This window comes from Sinohyriopsis cumingii, chromosome 5, assembly GCF_028554795.1.
Source record: "Sinohyriopsis cumingii isolate HCF-2022 chromosome 5, ASM2855479v2, whole genome shotgun sequence".
NCBI lineage: Eukaryota > Metazoa > Mollusca > Bivalvia > Unionida > Unionidae > Sinohyriopsis > Sinohyriopsis cumingii.
In genome coordinates, this window is record NC_142965.1 from 68,398,705 (window position 1) to 68,418,742 (window position 20,038).

Below are 20,038 nucleotides of genomic sequence, written 5' to 3' on the forward strand. Positions count from 1 at the left end.
CCACTGATTAACAAAACACACTACAGTGATCAGTGATTTACTGCAGACAAGCATTGCCTGTTGTAAACATATCACAGTACTAGTAGGTAACTGACAGTCATTGCCTTGGCTTAGAAATGCTGTTGTCGATTTGGAACAGTACACATGACAGTGAACATTGATTTACTTCACACAAACATTCCTTGTTATAAACGTCACAGCAGTAGCTGGCAACTGACAATAATTTGCTTGGCTTACAAATGCTATAGTCAGTTTGGAAATATAACTATGACCATCTCCGAAATATGAAAGACACTTTAATTCACATTCTTGCACATGGAAGAGGGGAAGTAATTGTACCCTTCTTGGTCAATTTGTTCAATATCAAAGATTTGAAAGTTTGTCCTTTTAAAGAGTGGTGCTTAGTCGTTACTTTTTAATATGGACTATATTTGTTTGAAACATAGTGAATGGATATAGGGCAACAGTCAAATACTTGGATTGCATTAATGCATGATTTGTTCAGAGTAAATTACTATTGGCTGTATTCTGCATTCAACTACATGTTATGTGGCACTGCAGATAAATATGCAAATGCATTCAATTGTTTTGCATGTTACAATGCATTGCTTGCTGTCTCAGTCAAATACATTGCAATGGTTACTGTCGGAATAAAATGCAAAAATTGCAAATTTTAAGAGAACCTATTTTGTCTCGCGTTTTGATGCAATGAGAAAAAGAGTAATTTTTTCTTGCTCTGTATATAATTCCTTTGAAGGTACATATCACAAACATTACAAGTTGGAAATGAAGTAATAATCAAAACCGTCACAGCAGTGTGCAGCCATGGTTGTGCAATACATTCATATTATACAGTACTAGGCCAACAGTGCGTTCAGTGTAAAAGAGCTAAATTTCATTTTTATGTGAAAGTCAAAATAAAGGCATGAAAAATGTCTTTAATTGGATAGGTAAGTACCTGGTTTGAGCGTTGGAATTTTAAATCTAAAACAGGTATTTGTCTCATAAAATTGAGACCTCTTTTCATGTCATTATATTTTAATTGTTATTTAGACTATCTTGTGAATCCGTAGAGCTGTTTGTTAAAAATGCCTATTTAAATCTGGTCATTGTTATATGAACCCTTACTCCATCAGGGGCCAATTCCACTGAGTAGCCAAGAGAACTGACAACAAAGCCAAGATGGTTATATGTACACATCACTATATACTGACAACAGTGCCAAGATGGTTATATGTACACATCAGTATAGGCTGACAACAGAGCCAAGATGATTATATGTACACATCAGTATAGGCTGACAACAGAGCCAAGATGGTTATATGTACGCATCAGTATAGGCTGACAACAGAGCCAAGATGGTTATGTGTACACCTCAGTATAGGCTGACAACAGAGCCAAGATGGTTATGTGTACACCTCAGTATAGGCTGACAACAGAGCCAAGATGGTTATGTGTACACCTCAGTATAGGCTGACAACAGAGCTAAGATGGTTATATGTACACATCAGTATAGGCTGACAACAGAGCCAAGATGGTTATATGTACGCATCAGTATAGGCTGACAACAGAGCCAAGATGGTTATATGTACACATCAGTATAGGCTGACAACAGAGCCAATATGGCTATATGTACACATCAGTATAGGCTGACAACAGAGCCAATATGGCTATATGTACACATCAGTATAGGCTGACAACAGAGCCAAGATGGTTATATGTACACATCAGTATAGGCTGACAACAGAGCCAAGATGGTTATATGTATGCATCAATATAGGCTGACAACATAGCCAAGATGGTTATATGTACACATCAGTATAGGCTGACAACAGAGCCAAGATATTTATATGTACGCATCAGTATAGGCTGACAACAGAGCCAAGATGGTTATATGTACACATCAGTATAGGCATTACAGTAAAATTTAAGGGATTTTCCTCACAGCAGTTATAAACTGCAGTGACGCAGTAGTTAGCATTACAGAATTGCAAGCCTAATGTTAGGGGCCCCGAGTGGTCTAAAGCACTCTCCATTACGGATCACTGCCATCTCACCTTTGTCTGTGTGGGTTCAAGTCAAGGATTCGGCTAATGTGGGCATATAATCTTGCCAGTAGCTTCTCGTAGGTTGGTGGTTCTTTCCGGAGTGTTGCCGGGTTCTTCCTCCACCATTGATACTAGCTGCCATGTATGGATGGCCTGTCATGTGCTGAAAAATGGCATTAAACCCAACAACAACAACAACAAGCCAAAGGTCTTGGCTTCAAATCCTGCCCAGATCAGGCTCTTTTGGTTGCCATGATGTGTATCTAGGCAATTGACTTTATTCCCATTGCCTAGACACAATAGGCTTTGATGTTGTGATGTGTATCATAGGTATTACATAGCCTTGCATGTGTTAACTTTTATTTGGGCAAGGCACTTTACTCCTGTTGCTTAGGCACCATAGCCTTTCTTGTGTTGATGTTATCTGGGCAAGGTTCTTCCCTTGCCTATACACTCTGTAGCCTTTCATGTGTTGATGTGCATCAATGCAAGGCACTTTACTTTAATTGCCTAGGTACTACATCCTTTCATGTGTTGATGTTATTTGGGCAATACACTTTGTATTCATTGCCTTGGCACTATATAGCCTTTCATGTGTTGAAGTTATCTGAGCAATACACTTTTTACTTATTGCCTTGGCACTATATAGCCTTTCATGTGTTGATGTTATCTGGGCAATACACTTTACTTTAATTACCTAGGTACTACATCCTTTCATGTGCTGATGTTATCTGGGCAATACACTTTATACTCATTGCCTTGGCACTATATAGCCTTTCATGTGTTGAAGTTATCTGGGCAATACACTAAACTCATTGCCTTGGCACTATATAGCCTTTCATGTGTTGATGTTATCTGGGCAATACACTTTATACTCATTGCCTTGGCACTATATAGCCTTTCATGTGTTGATATTCATGATGGCAAGGCACTTTACTCCCATGTACTAGACACTATAGCCTTTCATGTGTTGATGTGTATCAGGGCAAGGTATTTTACTTCCATTGCCTGGGCTCTGCATAGCCTTTCATGTGTTGATGTGTATCAGGGCAAGGTATTTCACTTCCATTGCCTTGGCTCTGTATAGCCTTTCATGTGTTGATATTCTTGAAGGCAAGGCACTTTACTCCCATGTACTAGACCTTATAGCCTTTCATGCATTGATATTCATGAAGGCAAGGCACTTTACTCCCATGTACTAAACACTATAGCCTTTCATGTGTTGATATTCATGAAGGCATGGCACTTTACTCCCATGTACTAGACACTATAGCCTTTCATGTGTTGATATTCATGAAGGCATGGTACTTTACTCCCATGTACTAGACACTATAGCCTTTCATGTATTGATATTCATGATGGCAAGGTACTTTACTCCCATGTACTAGACACTATAGCCTTTCATGTGTTGATGTGTATCAGGGCAAGATATTTTACTTCCATTGCCTGGGCTCTGCATAGCCTTTCATGTGTTGATGTGTATCAGGGCAAGGTATTTTACTTTCATTGCCTGGGCTTTATATAGCCATCTCATGTGTTGATGTGCCATTAAATAGCAGGCAGTCAGATTCTTCAAGAAATCAGACAATTTTTTTCAATATCTGGTAGTGAAAATTTACAATAAGATGTTATGAACACCTGTGAACTTTTAGCAGTTTGAAGTAGTGTATAATTTATAGTGGAAACTACCTAGCTGTCTAACCATAAACAAATCACACTGCCTTCAGAGTTAGACAGCCCTAGACTACTGATCTGATTACAGTCCAGCTAGACTGTGCTTAGTGGCGTATTTTAGTTTAGAATCAACAATGATTGACTGCCATCTGGTTTGAGAGGAGTGGGGTGTCATTTTCTCTGACATATATTAGGAACAAACAAAAGGGAATTTGAGGAATAAAAAGAAAACTCCATTATTTTAGGAATGAGTATTTCATGACTTTGGATGGTGCTAAGGTCACTTCAACCCAGTAAATCTATATTTTCTGATTTTCTTGTATTTAAGGTGAACATTTTTTTGCAGCTCAGAAAAATTGCTTGAATATCTATGGCATGTTTTGTTGTTATCTTTGTCCAGTTATTGTTGTTTACATCTTTGATGAAAGATTTAAGGGACTGTTTACATATTTTATTGAATTTCGACATAGAAAAAACTAAATAGAAAATGACTGGTCTTTCCAGACTTGATTTAATTTATGGGCTTTATGCTAATTACAGACTTGTCGAGTGCACTGTAGCAAGGTTCTGAAGTGTAGTTGATGTAAAAAGTTTAACCTAATTTGTCCTGACTTGTATTAATTATAAATGGATGTGTTAGCCTGGTGAAATGCTAGGGTAACATCAAAACTAGCACATGATTCCTTGAAAATGAAAAATATTAGTATTTACCTGTAATCAGATGCATACAAAACATAAATTTTACCTGGAAAAGTCATTTTTATGAATTTCGAACCACGTTATGATATTGCAACTTATAGTTTAGACAGCATAAAGATTGCAAGAATGTTACAAATATATGCTCAACCTATATATTCTCAAGGCTGCATTTTCTGCATATCGGTTCTATTCATTTCTTGTTAAGAGTGCCTTCAGAGCTAATATGCATGCATTAACATTTAAATTTGCCACATGGTCACACACATGTTTTGGTTCAGATATGTACCTTCATGTTCTCAATGCTTCATCTTATTTTTGGTGCACTGTACAACTGCATAATTGAATGTTATTAACTTTATTTACCCAGTTTAAAATTTGATTTTTGATGCTATTAAGGCAATTTTTATGATTTAGAAAAATTATTTTGAACTTTTCTGACTAAATTTTTGTGAGCCATGAATGTGCAAAAACCATTTGACTGTAAACTGTATATGCTCAGATATAAGTAGGGCCAAGCAACATAGACTTTGATCTGCTGGTGCTTTATGTGACAGTAGCTTGGGGTCCATGTTTGTTTTGCAGGATAGTCCTAGCAAACTGTATAGACCCAGATCTGATGGTATAGGATGCAGCAGCAGATCTGTATCTACACAATTGGATCTTACTTATGAGAAAGTGTATACGGTAAGCAGATTAAATTTTATAGGCATGCACGTATGCATAAGTAGATGGCCTGTTCAGATTTTCATGCCACTTGAACAGTTTTTTCCAGTTTTAAAATTAAATATTTTAAATGTGAAGGACTTCAATTTTTCTGATTGCTCTAAGGTAAGAATGTGTTTTAAAACAAATCTACTTTATATTTAATTTCCGAGAAAAAATATATCTGCAAAGAACAAGGATTAACAAGTGAGCATGTCAGACATCTCCAGATGTACGATGACTCAAAAACTTGTCAGTTACATCTCCAGATGCACAATGACTCTAAAACTTGTCAGTTACATCTCCAGGTGTACAATGACTCAGAACCTTGTCAGTTACATCTCCAAATGTACAATGACTCAAAAACTTGTCAGTTACATCTCCAGATGCACAGTGACTCAAAAACTTGTCAGTTACATCCCCAGATGTACAATGACTCGAAACCTTGTCAGTTACATCTCAAAATGTACAGTGACTCAAAACCTTGTCAGTTACATTTAAATCAGCACCAGAAATGAAATTTTACTTTTCAAGAGTGTATCAGGTAAACCAATAACAAAATAATTACCATATACATATATATATATATATATATATATATATATATATATATATATATATATATATATATATATATATATATATATATATATATGATCCAACTGCAAACTCCATAGACCGAGATCTGCTTGTGCATTATTCCCCAGTAAGATGGGGTCATTGCAGTTTGTTGGTACTAATCAGTAGATCCAACAATGATGTTCTTTCTGTTGATTTATTGTTGACATAAAGATAATTGCTTTGCTTGATATGTATGCTGGTGTCTCATTACTCTCACCCCCATCCCTCTTTTTCCCTCACCCCCTGCCATGGAGGGCTGTTATCATCATTATTTTTCCTAACTGCATATATGTAAACTGGAGAAAAAAAATCAGTCCATGTGGGACATTCATTTTTAACGCTATTACTGATCTTTTAGTAATTTCTTTTAACATTTATACGTGACAGTATAAAGAAAGATATTATATATCACATATATTGCTATATTTATATTGTTCTGGTTTGACTGCATCCTTAATCATGTGTGGATGATGATAATATTGAGTGTTGTATTATTGGACGGACATGTTGTTTTATGCTATTATTATGTTGTAATTAGATTAATTATTAGGATGTTTCATGTGGGTTTTTGTCCAGAAAGCTACACGATTTAGTTCTGGTGTATAGCCCCACTTGATTTCAGAACAAATTGAAATTTTTATAATTATAAAATTGGAACATTTTGAATTATCAGTATGCAGTGTTTAAAAGAAATAAAGCTCCATTTAGTTGAAAGAAACCAAATAAATAAACAACTGTTCCACTGTAATTGTAATTTACAACATTTGTCAGAGTTCACAATTTACAATTTACCCATTTACAATCAATTTAGACCGAGATCTGCTTTCACCTAAGATGTGATCAGCTCATGGTGTGTGTTGTGTTACATGTAACTTAAAGAAGAATGTGTTGACCATGATCGGCTGGTGCAACCAGCTTTGGATCTTATGTGTTCACTGTCAGCTGCATGTTATATATGGATTGGTACTGTAATACAATTAAGTCTGGTAAATCACTGGAACTCTTGTTTTACCGCCTTTAGTGTTGTAAGTGGTGGAACTCCATTTAACCAATTCTAGACCATTAAATGAATGAAACTCCATTATCCTAACTCTAGTATGGTAAATGGATGAAACTCCCATTTTCTAAGTACTTTGGTAAATATATGAAACTCAATTTTCAAAACTGAGGCATTGTGAGTGAGGTAAAGTCCATTTTCGCAATTTGATTATGTTAAAGATTGGAACTCCATTTTACAACCTTTAGCCTGGTAAATACATAGGATGTTTCCCCAATGCTCTGATTGTTAGTGAGCAGAACTGATTTAAAGAAGCCCATGGAAATATAGAATATGACTTCATCTTGCAGTTGCCATGGTACCATTTAAAGAAGGCCATGGAAATATAGAATGACTTCATCTTGCAGTTGCCATGGTCATGTTTTAAGGAGTATTATAGTATTATCATGCAAATTGTTTTACTAGACGATCAGTTGTGTGACAGCTTTCTGGACAAATAGCCACTTAAAAAAAGAAAGAAACATTGAAATCAACATTAATTGCTTCCCCCTCTTATTTTATGTCTGTGAATGGCACTGTTGAATGTTCTTTATGTGAACAATTCTGTGTTTCAAGGTTTTTGTCCTCCTTCATGAAGTCTTGTCTAAGATGTAACACTCTGATACATACACATTGTAATACAGTGTATTATATTATTAGCTGCATATTCCAATGTGGTAATTAGCAGAAATTGTCTATATATATATATATGTCTTTCAACCACTTTTTATTCTGTATTAAGCTGTGGAATACAAACTGGAAAATTCCATGCATGACATTACCTTATTCACAACCAGGATTTTATCTGCATATCTGAACTTTTCTTTCCTACATGAAGTGGTGTTTTGACTTGTGTTACCTGCCATTTTGATCTTTATTTTAGATTTAAAATAACAAACAAAACAAAAACGCATTTTTCAAAACCCAATATACTCACTTATAAGTTGAGTACAACTGCATACAAGACTGAACATGATATGTTGTTGTATAATTTGCTGGCAGATCAGGGTCTATGTTGTTTGTTCTACTGATGCCATATTATAAAGTGCATAGACTCAGATCTGCCAGCATTGATATGATCACAGATCAGGATCTGTACAGTTTGCAGTTGGACTCAGCTTATGAGAACATTGTGTGTATTAAGTTAATGTCTACAACACGATTACATAATATTAACTATCAGATACTGGGTAAACTAACAGAAGCATATATAAGGTAATATGCTTAATACAAATTGTCTTTGAGCAAAACTGCCGAGTAAATTGGAACTAGGATATAATATTTACCTGTATAATGCCTTAGTCTGTAACTTTACCTGTATAATGACTTAATCCATAACTTGAACTGAATCATCACTTGGTCCATAACTCTACACCCAGATACTGTAGAAACTACCAGGTCACTTTTCGGAGCTTTAGTTTCTATATCGCATCAGAGTTTCTGGAATTTTAGCGTTTTATTTAAACTGGGGAACAAGCTGATATATCATTAGACACCTAAAAGTTTGATTGTGTACAGAAATAAGGCATATGCAACAAGACTTTGACTCAGAAGGGACTTATTTATAACATTTTAGTTGATATTTTTTAATACTCTCATGCTAATTGAAGGATAGAAACATTGAATCATTTCAACATTGGTTGGCAGACATATATATCTTGAACTTAATTGAATGTCAAGCTTCAGGGCTTAATGAATTCTGTAAAATATAAAGTTTCAGTTCTATCATTACAGATAACTATAAAAATAATAATGAAGTTTACGAAATAAATGACAGAACTATATTTTTTTCAAAATTGTTTACAAATATTGTCAAAGCACACAAGAAGGGTGCATGAATACATTAATTAGTTACCTTTCTTATGTTACGAAATTGTAACTTGTAGTGTTCTGCATCATATGATGAAGTTTTAATCAATCTATATGTTTCTAACAGATCTGATACAAATTTATAATTATATCACACAGATGTATGGTGAACTATTCTATCCAACTGCTGTTGTTAACCAAAACTGCATGGAGTACCAGTCACATGGTACAGTATAAATGAAAGATAATTGAAAATATGATTTATGTGTGGAAAACATATTTGTTTATTGTTCATGAGTGATATATTGGAATAATTGTTTATTGTTCATGAATGATAGATTGGAATAATTTTGAAATGTATGAAACTGTTCTGTAGAAAAAGTAAAATGTATTAAATGTACATTTAAAATTTTATGAAGTCAAGAAATTAACTCCTGTTTATTAATAGGTGTTGACGTCATGTTAATTTAAGATAATGCACACAGGTAAGCTATAGAGGACAGCATATCTTGCTATTTGGGCACCTTTGTTTGGAATAGAGTTTTATCTCTACCAGTCATAGATAAATTGGAATGAAACTTTTATGTGCACATTATGGTGTTGTACATATATCCATTATGGCTGCCACAGTGGCCATCTTGAAAATCTTGTCCCTTTCTATCCCACTTGGATACATAATTATATTAACATAGGGTTTTTATCAAAATGACTTCTTGTGGTGTCTTTTCATCAATAAATGAAAATGGTGCCAGTCTGGCATCCAATATGGCCACCATGGCTGCCATCTTTATATCTGATTGCTACAGCTTCTAAACAATAAAGCTGTATTGACGTGGGATTTATATGAGAAGACTACTTAGCCCTTAATGAAAATTATGCTGCTCTGGCATTACGTTAGGCCACCATGGCAGCCATCTGGAAAATTTTGTTTGAAAATGTCCTAAATGGAATGTTTTATTGGCATGATATTTTTGTCAGAAGACTTGGTGTTAGTTGGCTCTAAATGAATATGATGACACCCAGTATAACCATGGTGTCTAATTTGTCCTAAATGAAAATAGTGCAGACATTACAATTCAAACAATATGGCCACACAGCAGCTAATTTGAAAATCTTGTTGCATAAATTAGAGGTGGGTTCAACACTAGGCAATTAAGACGAAGAAATGGTCTTATCTTGAATTTCTGGACAGTCTTTTCAGGGACTCTTTTGTCTGTGAATGGATTTACATATTTTACACTTTCTTTGTCAATTCTATTTCTTTAGATGATTTTAGCTGAATATAATCAAATCCATTATTTTGAAGAACCTAAATGGTAGTTACCTTCTGAGTTGCACCTTTTTAAATTTCTATTTGTGTATTTTTTTCACTCTTGCATGTACTAGGTATATTTGGGTGTGGTAATAAATATATATATACGCTTTTTTTAGATATATATAGATATATATTATAATTATTTGTGAAATTTCAAGTATACAGTTTGTATAACTTATAATTAGAGTGAAAGGTAGAAAAACAGTGAATGCCCAGTTTTCTATATTCTTTCCAAAAGTTTATTTTTATTCCAGTTTATTACAGAACAACAGTACAAAGCATTGGTTTGCCATAAGGCCATCATGTTTTTAATATTAGTACCTATAAAGCATTTTACATTAATTTGCATATTATATTTAAATCAAAAGACCATTTCCCTAAAGTGTGGAATAAATATTTTGTATATTTCTTTGAACATGTGATCATTAGTTATAGCCTGGTTTCATTTGTCTTGATTCTCCCTTTCTGTATGCTTTGAATGCTGGTTAAACTAAAGGTGAAATCTAAAAGGATTTTGCTACTGTCATCTTTGTTTGGATTAATGGAAAATTTGAAATCTGAAAAATCTGGAAAAAGTTTATTTAAGAAATCAGTTTAGTGATTAGTACAAGAAGTAGAAGCAGTTTTATTTCTGTATCGGTAAATTGTAATTAATTGAATTGAAATTAATAAGGGCTTTCTTTCAAAACAGACAAAAGATAAGAAGAATTGTGATAGAGGAAGCTTAGTTGACATAACAATTGATTGCATTTCTTAGACTGGTTGTGAGTTGATTAGCAAACATAATTTGAAAATTATAATCAATGCATTAAAAAGCTATTGTTCATGAGTGGTAATTTTTGAAAGTTTACAAAATATATTACAATAGTTTATTAAGAAATGGTAAAATTTCTTAAATATGCATGAAAAGGTTTTGGAAATTAAGAAATCAGGTCATCTGGTATCTGTGTGCATTGAGATTACAGACTGTCGGTAGTCTTGTCTGTTCTATTTTAGATACAGGTGAAAACTTGTATGTCTGTGTTTACCTGAGTCATTTTGTCACCTGTCATTTTATCATCTTCAATTAGAGCTTAGTGAATAAATGTTTTATCTTTATTTCACATTTGTTTCTATTTGTTTGACGGTGTCTGCAGTCATGTTAACAAGTGTTTGAGGAAGCGTCAACTTTAAAAAGCGGATGGGGTAGTTCAAAGCATATTTGAAACCACTGAGTATACTCATGACCGCTCCGGTTGCCTAAGTGGTTAAAGCGTCCGCCTCAGATGCGGAGGTCGCGAGTTCGATTCCCGGCTGAGACATACAAAAGACTTATAAAAGTGGTACTAGCAGGTGCCTCGCTTGGTGCACAACATTAAGAGTTTAGTGTTAGGACTTGTCGGCCTGGTGTCAGGATAATGTAACTGGGTGGGACACGATGCTACATGTCTGCGTCATGATGCCTCAGTGCTAGACATCTCTATAAGTTAACACTGCAGACATCGGATCGATATGACTGAAAAATTGTTAATGCTATGTTAAAAATCCAAATCACACACACATACACACACAAGCGTGCGCGCGCACACACACACAGGTATACTCGTATAAACATCATAATCACATTTAGCTCACCTGTACAAAGAGGAGAGTTATTGTCTCACATTCATATGCGTGTATGATATTTTCTAGTGCAGAAAGGTGATAGCAAATATCCGTTTCTTTCATCGTGACTTGGCCTAATAACTGGTCGTAGGTTACATAAGCTAGCAAAAACTGATTTCCTTCATTATTACAGTATTGTTTCTCAACAATCCAGATAACCATTCATTCCAACATGCTTAGAGTTTGTACTGTCCTGCGACTTGATATTTAGCACTGCTTGATCTTGTTACATGTTCATCTTGCTACGTCTGTTTTTCAATGAAAAGAAAAGAGCTGTTATTGTAATTATGTATGAAAGAAATATCAATTATTCATCAAAGTTGAATTTAGTACTTGTCACTATGTCTTTCCTTTTTAATGTTTGGGATAAGATTTCTTTGCTAGCCAAGGTTCCAATATGATAATCTATCTACACCTTGGCGGATCGAACATATATTTTAGTGCTTTGTCCTAGCGACATCTATTGGATTTCATGAGTTGCCCTCCTTAGCAGGTGATGCCAACTAACCATTAACAGTGGAGCTTTGTACATCGGCCGAAAATGACGGAGGATATTTTTTGTAAGTTAAACACCGAAAGTATGACTACGTACCAGAGGGATGCCATTACAGATGTATTTGAGTCGAAGGTATTTGTACAAACACGGACCGGCAGTAGATAATTGCTTATTTATCAGTCCTTTCAAGTCGTGTGCTCCCTTCGTCTCGATCTTATAGGAACAATTTGAACAACTTAATTTGGATTGGATGTGATGGCTTGCATCCAATGAAATTCATAGACCCGAAGCACAGAAGGCGAAGCACAGAAAGATCGGATCGATACGCCAAGGTGTAGATAGGGGTTAACATATCGGAACCTTGGCTAGCGAAGATGGGGATAAAAATGGTATTGATTATTTTTTTTACCCTCTCACATTTTTTATCGCAGTTTGGACAAAGACTATTTTGCTACTATTGTGGCAATTTCAATCACTCATCTTCGATACGAGTTAAATTGTAATTTAAAATGTATACTTAATTTTTCTGTATGAAATAACCATTTAAACTCGATCAGGAGATAATGAATATTTTAGTAGGTGTTGTGCTGTTTTATACTTACGTCGGTATTCACAATAATTGGTATTCACAATATGACATTGTGACTTTAACCATCATTCTTCATTCACAAATATGAAAATGATGATTCTTCCTTACTGTTACATATAGGGGATTAAACTTAATTAAGAAGACAAGGTGAACCCAACAAGCATTCAAGTTTCGAAGATACAAATTTATTTAAATTTACCTTAAAGCAAACGTGGCATAGTGGTTAGAGCGTCCGCCTCGGATGCGGGAGGTCGTGGGTTTGATCCCCGGCCATGTCATACCAAAGACTTACAAAAATGGTACTAACAGCTGTCTCGCTTGGCGCTCAGCATTAAGAGGTTAGTGTTAGGACTTGTCAGCCTGGTGTCAGGATAATGTGACTTGGTGGGACATCATGATACATGTCTGCGGCACGATGTCCCAGTGCTAGACATCACTATAAACTGTCACACTGCAGATGTCGTAGCGATATGACTGAAAAATTGTTAAAGCTATGTTACAAATCTAAATCACACACACACACGCGCGCGCGCGCAAAGAAAGTGAAAACAATTAAAAATAACTGACGGTATATGAATCCATAGAATATTTTAAATTATACTATCAATTTCTTACTAATCCGGAAACTGTCCAAAGGTATTCCGAAAGAAGGTTCTAATGTGTTTATGTGCTACGATGCTAAAACTATGGAAGAATCACAGTTCTAAATCCAAATGCTTTTTAATTCAATGTAGAACATCAGTGAAGTCCTTGAAAATTTCATATAATGCAATATAGTCATTTAAATATTGAAGTCATGTAATCCCAAAAACACTGACTGTTTAAATTGAAGATTTTCCACTCCGCTAGATCCAATAAAAACAAATATAAATAAATCAATTTTCTTCTCAAGGACTCTTACAAACCTGGTATGGACTGAGGAATAAATGTGTATTCTTATTATATAGTCTCAATATACGCAGCAAATTAACAGAAATCTGATTAATTAAAAGATTCTTGAATAATTAAATCATTTTTTTTTTCAAAACAACTCGACCAGTCATGTTTTGACTTTCTCAAACTATTAAACTAATCAACAACTAGGGTGTGCATGACAGTTCTAACAGGGCAAATGAACTTTTAGTTTCATGTGATGTTTCGTGACCTTCATTCGAATAAATGCATGGCGTACTTGACCGACATAGTTGTTTATATGACCATAGCGATCTTCTGAATGAGATTCCCACAACGTAGTGTACATGTACTTTATATTGCTTGCCAGCCACTGAATTATAGAATTAAAAGACATAACTGTCATAAACCCAAATGACTAAAATAGAAAATATGTTATAAATTAAATAGATGAAACAGATATCCGTAACATGTATGTGTCTGCATTGGAATAGAAATTCTACCCTCTGGATCAGAATTAGCATAGTTCTGGTAGAAGGAATTTTCCTATCCTAGAGTGATACAAATTTAAGATTCTATCATTCCTAATTTCTCTGGAAGCCATACCTATGATCTGATTTTGATGAAACGTGGAATTTGGGCTTCCATCTTAAAGGTTTTGGATGACTTTGAGCTAGAGACTGTGTATGACTTAAGATTTTAGCTTTATACATTTCTTTGTATTGGACTATTGCAAATTAGGTTAAATAAACAAGATACAAAGTCGGGGGGGCAGTTGACATATATTGTGTTTCTTACAAATCTGCACACGTCTGCTTGGTCAAATGGTTAACTGTTAAGTTATCGAAGTAAGTTGAGATATATAATTGCCCGCATTGGCCTATTGTTTTTTGTGTTCAAGGTAATTGCTTCAGTGCTATTCGTGATAGGAGTCATGGAACTACACGCCACAACAGTAGGTCAGCATAATGTATTCTCAATGTTCAACTGGGGAGTCACAGTGGTCAGCATGCCGGACTTGCAACCGAAAGGGTACAGGTTCGAATCCTACCATTGAACCAGCCTGGGTCAGCTACCATGGTGTGCCCTTTGGCAAGGCACTTTACTCCGATTGCCTTGGCACTAAATAACCTACTTGTGTTGCTGTGCCGTAAAGTACAAAACCAAACCAAAGCTAAACTTGGGACTAACCTAAGTGGAATGGGAAATGCTTTGTCTGCCTCAAAAATATGTGTAAATAAGGGCACCTAATAGAAAAAGAACGGTTTTCAGGAGACGAGTGATAGTCTCGCTTATAGTATATATTTTGTAAACTACTCGACTCCAACCTGATCATTGACACAGATCATATTGACACTAATTTATATGCAAAAGATTATATTAAAAAATGCATGATTGAAATTCACTTTAATTTATTAAGCGATATATCATAAAAATAAAAGTTTAATATTTGTAACTTCATCAAGTTTGCATTCCATCAATGTTAGGACCTTGTTACTATGTTTTTGATACTAACACATATTCTTGCACTACGTACACTTTCAAAAATGCACAGTTACTAGTACTATTTGAATATAGTTTATTTCTCTATTAGTATATATTTTATTATGGACAGACATTAGCTTTCGGTAGGGCTTACAATAATTCAGTTAAGATATTTTGGTTATATAAAGCAGTATTTATTCAGAAATAATAATAATTTCTTAATAAATTATGTCAGAATGAAGGGAAGAAATTGTTTTTGTTTTCCTTTTGACATAATTTTATGTTTAATTTAAGACGTTATTTGGTTATTTTTTTTTAAAGCACGCTATATGTACTTGCATACAATTCGTCCAGCAGCAGAGGGGGCGAATCCCACAACTTTTAGAAGCCTCCAAACGCCGAAATAAGCCCTTTAAAAAAACGCGCTGACGCTTCGTTGTAAACGTAATTGTCGCCGTTTTGTTGTCGTTGCCCCCAGAAGGGGCTGAATCCCACAACTTTTAGAAGCCTCCAAACGCCGAAATGGAGGGCTAACCCCACGCCGTTGTCGCCGTTGTTGCTGCGTTTTGTTGTCGTCGCCCCCTCTGCTGCTTTCTATCCAAAAATTGTATCTAATCCAACTCGATACCGTGTTCGAGGATCATGTAAATTTATCGTTACAAACCCATGTGGTTTTGCCTGAGCACGACTAAAGAAATGTTTAAACTTATTTATATCCATATCGCCGCTGCACCAAGTCTGATGTATATTTAGTAACTTGTGTGTGTCAACGCCGTTGAACAACGCAAGAATGTTACAGTTGTCCCTGATCACTTTCGGGATTTGTGTATATTGTTGAGTTACATAAATTACATCCACGATTTTATGTCTGCCGCGTGAGAATATCCTGGCAGGATTTGATTGTTTGTCCAATATCACATCGTCGTACACGACTAAATTGTTAATTCTCCCATCAATATCATCGATACTTGGTGATTCATCAATACTAGTAATAAATTCAACAACATCATCACCGTCGTTTAATGATTTTGCACTTTCATTAAAATCTTTTAACACGCTGTAGCATCGCTGATCGTCCACAGATGGAGCTACCAAATACAACTTATCCCACTTCATCCACTTCATTATTAAATTAAGTAACAACTGCGTCTTACCACTCCCAGATGGGCCTATAATTATCATTCGAATTGAATTTGGTAGCACCGAGTTATGCTTAACTGGTTCTCGTTTCCTTGTAGCAGAAAAGTCAGTGATCTCCATTAGATATATTATAAAAGAATATGGATTTATAATGTGTGAAATGTAGAGCACGTACCCCAACTGCAGACATAACAACCACTACAACAAAAAATAACAGATCTGCGCTTACAGGCAAGTGTGAACGATGTGGTGCAAAGAAATTTAAATTTATTCCCGGCGACAAGTCAAAACCAAAGTCAGCGCCAAAACCAAAGCCAAAACCAAAGTCAGCGCCAAAATCAAAGTCAAGTAAAAAAAAAAGGAGGTGATATTGCAGCCAAGTTAGGAAAATTACCAGGAGCTCCGTGGGCTAAATACCCAGGAGAAAAACATCTTCCAGGATATAATTACTGTGGTCCTGGAACCCGACTTGATATCAGGCTTGATGCCTTAAATCAGCCCTATCCAGGTGAGTATCCGATAAATGCCATCGATAAAGCATGCTATGTCCATGATGTAGCTTACCGAAGTAAGGATTTGCAACAGCGCCATCTCGCGGATGTGAAATTAATTCACGCGTTAAATGCCATCACTGATAAATCTTTCAAAGAAAAGTTAGCTAGCTGGTTAATAAAATCTGCGATGAAATCTAAGCTTGTATTAGGCACTAGTAATTAATTATAATGGAGTCGATTTATTATTCCCCAAGAGGATACTGGAGAGGTAGCGCAGCAATCGGCAAGCTTGCCAACGCAGCAAAAGTCACACGTGATACTGCAGCAGATTGGTTATCCAAACAAGCAATATGGCAAATTTATCTACCGCGTCCTAAACAAATTCACTTTGCACATTTTGATGTTAGTGTGCCAAATGAAGTTCACCAAGCTGATATATTATTTCTACCACATGATACCATTCGTCGCCGAACATACAAGTACGCGTTAACTGTAGTTGATGTTGCAAGTAGATACAAAGATGCGGAACCGTTAGCGACTAAAACAGCATCTGAGGTTGCTTCTGCGTTTGAACGAATTTATCAACGAGGTGGTCTACGATGGCCACAGCTGCTACAAGTTGATCCTGGCAAAGAATTTCAAGGCACAGTATCATCACTGATGAAGCAACATAATGTCGCCATCAGGCGAGGACATACTGCAATTCACCGTGATCAGGCAATTGTTGAGCGATTTAATCGAACACTTGCTGAGCGGTTATTTGGATATCAATACGCGAAAGAATTCATTCAGGACAAGAGATCTCGTGAATGGGTTGCAAGATTACCAAGCGCGATAGCTGCATTAAATAATGAAATTACTCGAACAACCAACATGAAACCTGCCATCGCGGTCACTAAAAAACATATACCTGTACAACGACGTGGTTTTTCATCACGACCAATACTGGGTAGTGTCACTGTGAGATATTTATATGAACTAGGTGAACTTGAAGGTGGTAAAAAAAGAGCGACTGATCCTATCTGGAGTATTACCACACACAAGATATCTAACATAACTAGATCTACTGGTAGACCAGCAATCTACAGGCTGGATTCAACTGTTCCTCAACGTGGATTCACACGTGATCAATTACAAGTAATTCCCGAGCACACACAATTACCGCCCAAATCACTTAACTAGCACCAAGGGCGCCTGCACCCCGACGTCGATTACACTCAAGACAGGTCAGCATCACATTATCGCGTGTATGACCAAGATTGTTATCTTTTCTGTCTACGGTAAATTGTTTTGGGTGTTTACTCGAATACTGCCACAACATTATACAATTACAGCTCGCACAGTGATTATTCTGCTGTTGTTTTAACGCGTTAATAAATTCAACATCAAGGTCGAAATCGCGATTATTTTTTTTTGTCACTCTGTTTGTAACCGGCTAATTTTTTTCTTATTATATCATTGTTGTTTTCATTATTATCAGCCATTGACTCATCCAAGACAATTCTTCGCAGTTGAGATATTCTTCTGACTCTGGACACAGGCAAGTAAACTAAATTTGACCACTCGATTCGATCATCAACGATCCAGACAGTTGTATCACTGATAGTCAGTCCTTGAGATGAATGTATCGTCATTGCGTATCCTAGCGTCCACGGGGATTTGTTCATTTTGAGTGCATCTTCAACAACATTGATATCAACTGCAACAATATCATTCAATACTAAATTCTGTTTCTCGGTCTGTCCTGGTATATCAACATCTATATTCTGTAACCGCGTATCAGCTGGTCTATAACACAGCGGCGTTGGCAACATTGGAAACTTTTCTTGTTGTAATTGAAATAACTGCTGTTGAAGTGTGTCTCTGACTATCTTTCTACTTGCCACTATCAAATCGCTTGGTCTCCACGTTTTCCAAAAGTCGCTCATTGAAGTTACAGGAATCATCTCGCGCATGATTTCACATTGAATTTTATTCGGTTGTAATCTGATTAATGTTTTAAATTCCTTCAGCTTTGCATCAAGTGCTCTATGATCATCAGACACTTCTTCATAATAATCAACAAAATCTTTTAACCACAAATGCGGAGATGGACCAACAAAAGGTGGTGGCTGACCGTGGTCGCCGCACATTATCACAGCTGTATTTTTTGTTAGCAGCCAATCCAGGAACAATTTTAATATATCTAACGACACTGTGTCTATTTCGTCCCAGATTACTTTCTCAGGAATATATTTTGTTCCCATTCGATCTGGAGTCCATACACCACCGCTGTATTTGAAAAACCCGTGATAAGTACAAGAATTAACTCCTCGTTGTTTCATCTCCCTGGCGAGTCTTTGTGTAGGTGTTAGCACAATCATATCTGAATTTCGAAATAATTCAATCGCTCGAGTTGTCTTACCAGACACACCCGGTCCGTTCAAATAGACGGTTTTGTGTCTGGTGATTGGATCATACACAGGCGGTGCGTTCGACATTTCTGATAATTCTGATTTGCAATAATTATCCTTAATTTCAACGTCAGCGGATTCACAATATCCATGTAACATGTCCTTTTTTATTCTCCACGAACTCCATGATTCATCAGTGCTTGTAAAACGAGCCAGTGATTCTGAATATCTTTTATTGATACAAAATGAATCCGTTGCAACTCTAACTGCAGTGTTGGGAAATCGATTTATCATCGAAAGTAAATTTATAGAAACATAAGCCAGCATCGAAGTTCTTAAATGTGTGTGTTGAGGTGATTCTCCATTAATATAACTTACAATTGTGCCTAACTTTTTCCCGTCGGACAAGAGCGCGTCCTCCCGATTACAAAATATATTTCTCGCAGTGGTATCAGCAGTTATAAAATTTAATTCAGCGTCATCGATAATCAATCGTGAGTGATGTAGTTTATGATCATATGCGCCACCTTGAGTAAATTTATCTATTATTCTTCTCCCGAGATCCTTTGCTTTTTTTTCACTATTGCTGAGTTTAATCTTAAGAACTTTAGGAGCCTCACAGACAATGACATCCATGGGAGTATTTGGACTCTCTCGTGCATACTCTTCAATACCTTCATCGAGACTGATACGCTCCGGTGTTGGTAACCAAACCAAAGTCTGCGGTCGATATGATATGATTGCTTCACTGACAGTCAACGATACCAGTATTCGGCTGTCAAGCATATATCGCAATAGCACTATTGGTGCCCAGCGCTTTTCACTAAAGTGTCTGCCAAACCAAACATAACAGCACGGATGAAGTTTTTCAGCAAATTCAAACGACGTCACACGAGCAAATCCTGTCAGCGAAAAATCGGTAAAGGACCGTTTATAGCAACTCGTGTCATCGAGTTCGTGGGATGTCCAAATCTTTTAAAACATCCACTACTCTCGCCCATC

At 36.0% G+C, this 20,038-nt stretch overlaps 1 protein-coding gene across 2 annotated transcripts in view; it reads left to right on the forward strand.

Moving 5' to 3' along the window:
- Window positions 1-20,038, forward strand: part of LOC149799370 (AMMECR1-like protein) — an 89,004-nt gene that overhangs the window by 43,612 nt on the left and 25,354 nt on the right. Inside the window, exon 6 of one of the 2 annotated variants that reach the window (XM_089958704.1) lies at window positions 5,004-5,105. In XM_089958704.1, the coding sequence (XP_089814830.1) occupies window positions 5,004-5,105 (102 nt within the window). Of the gene's footprint in view, window positions 1-5,003; window positions 11,003-20,038 lie in introns of those variants that run through there. The other variant, XM_089958703.1, reaches the window with a different exon arrangement.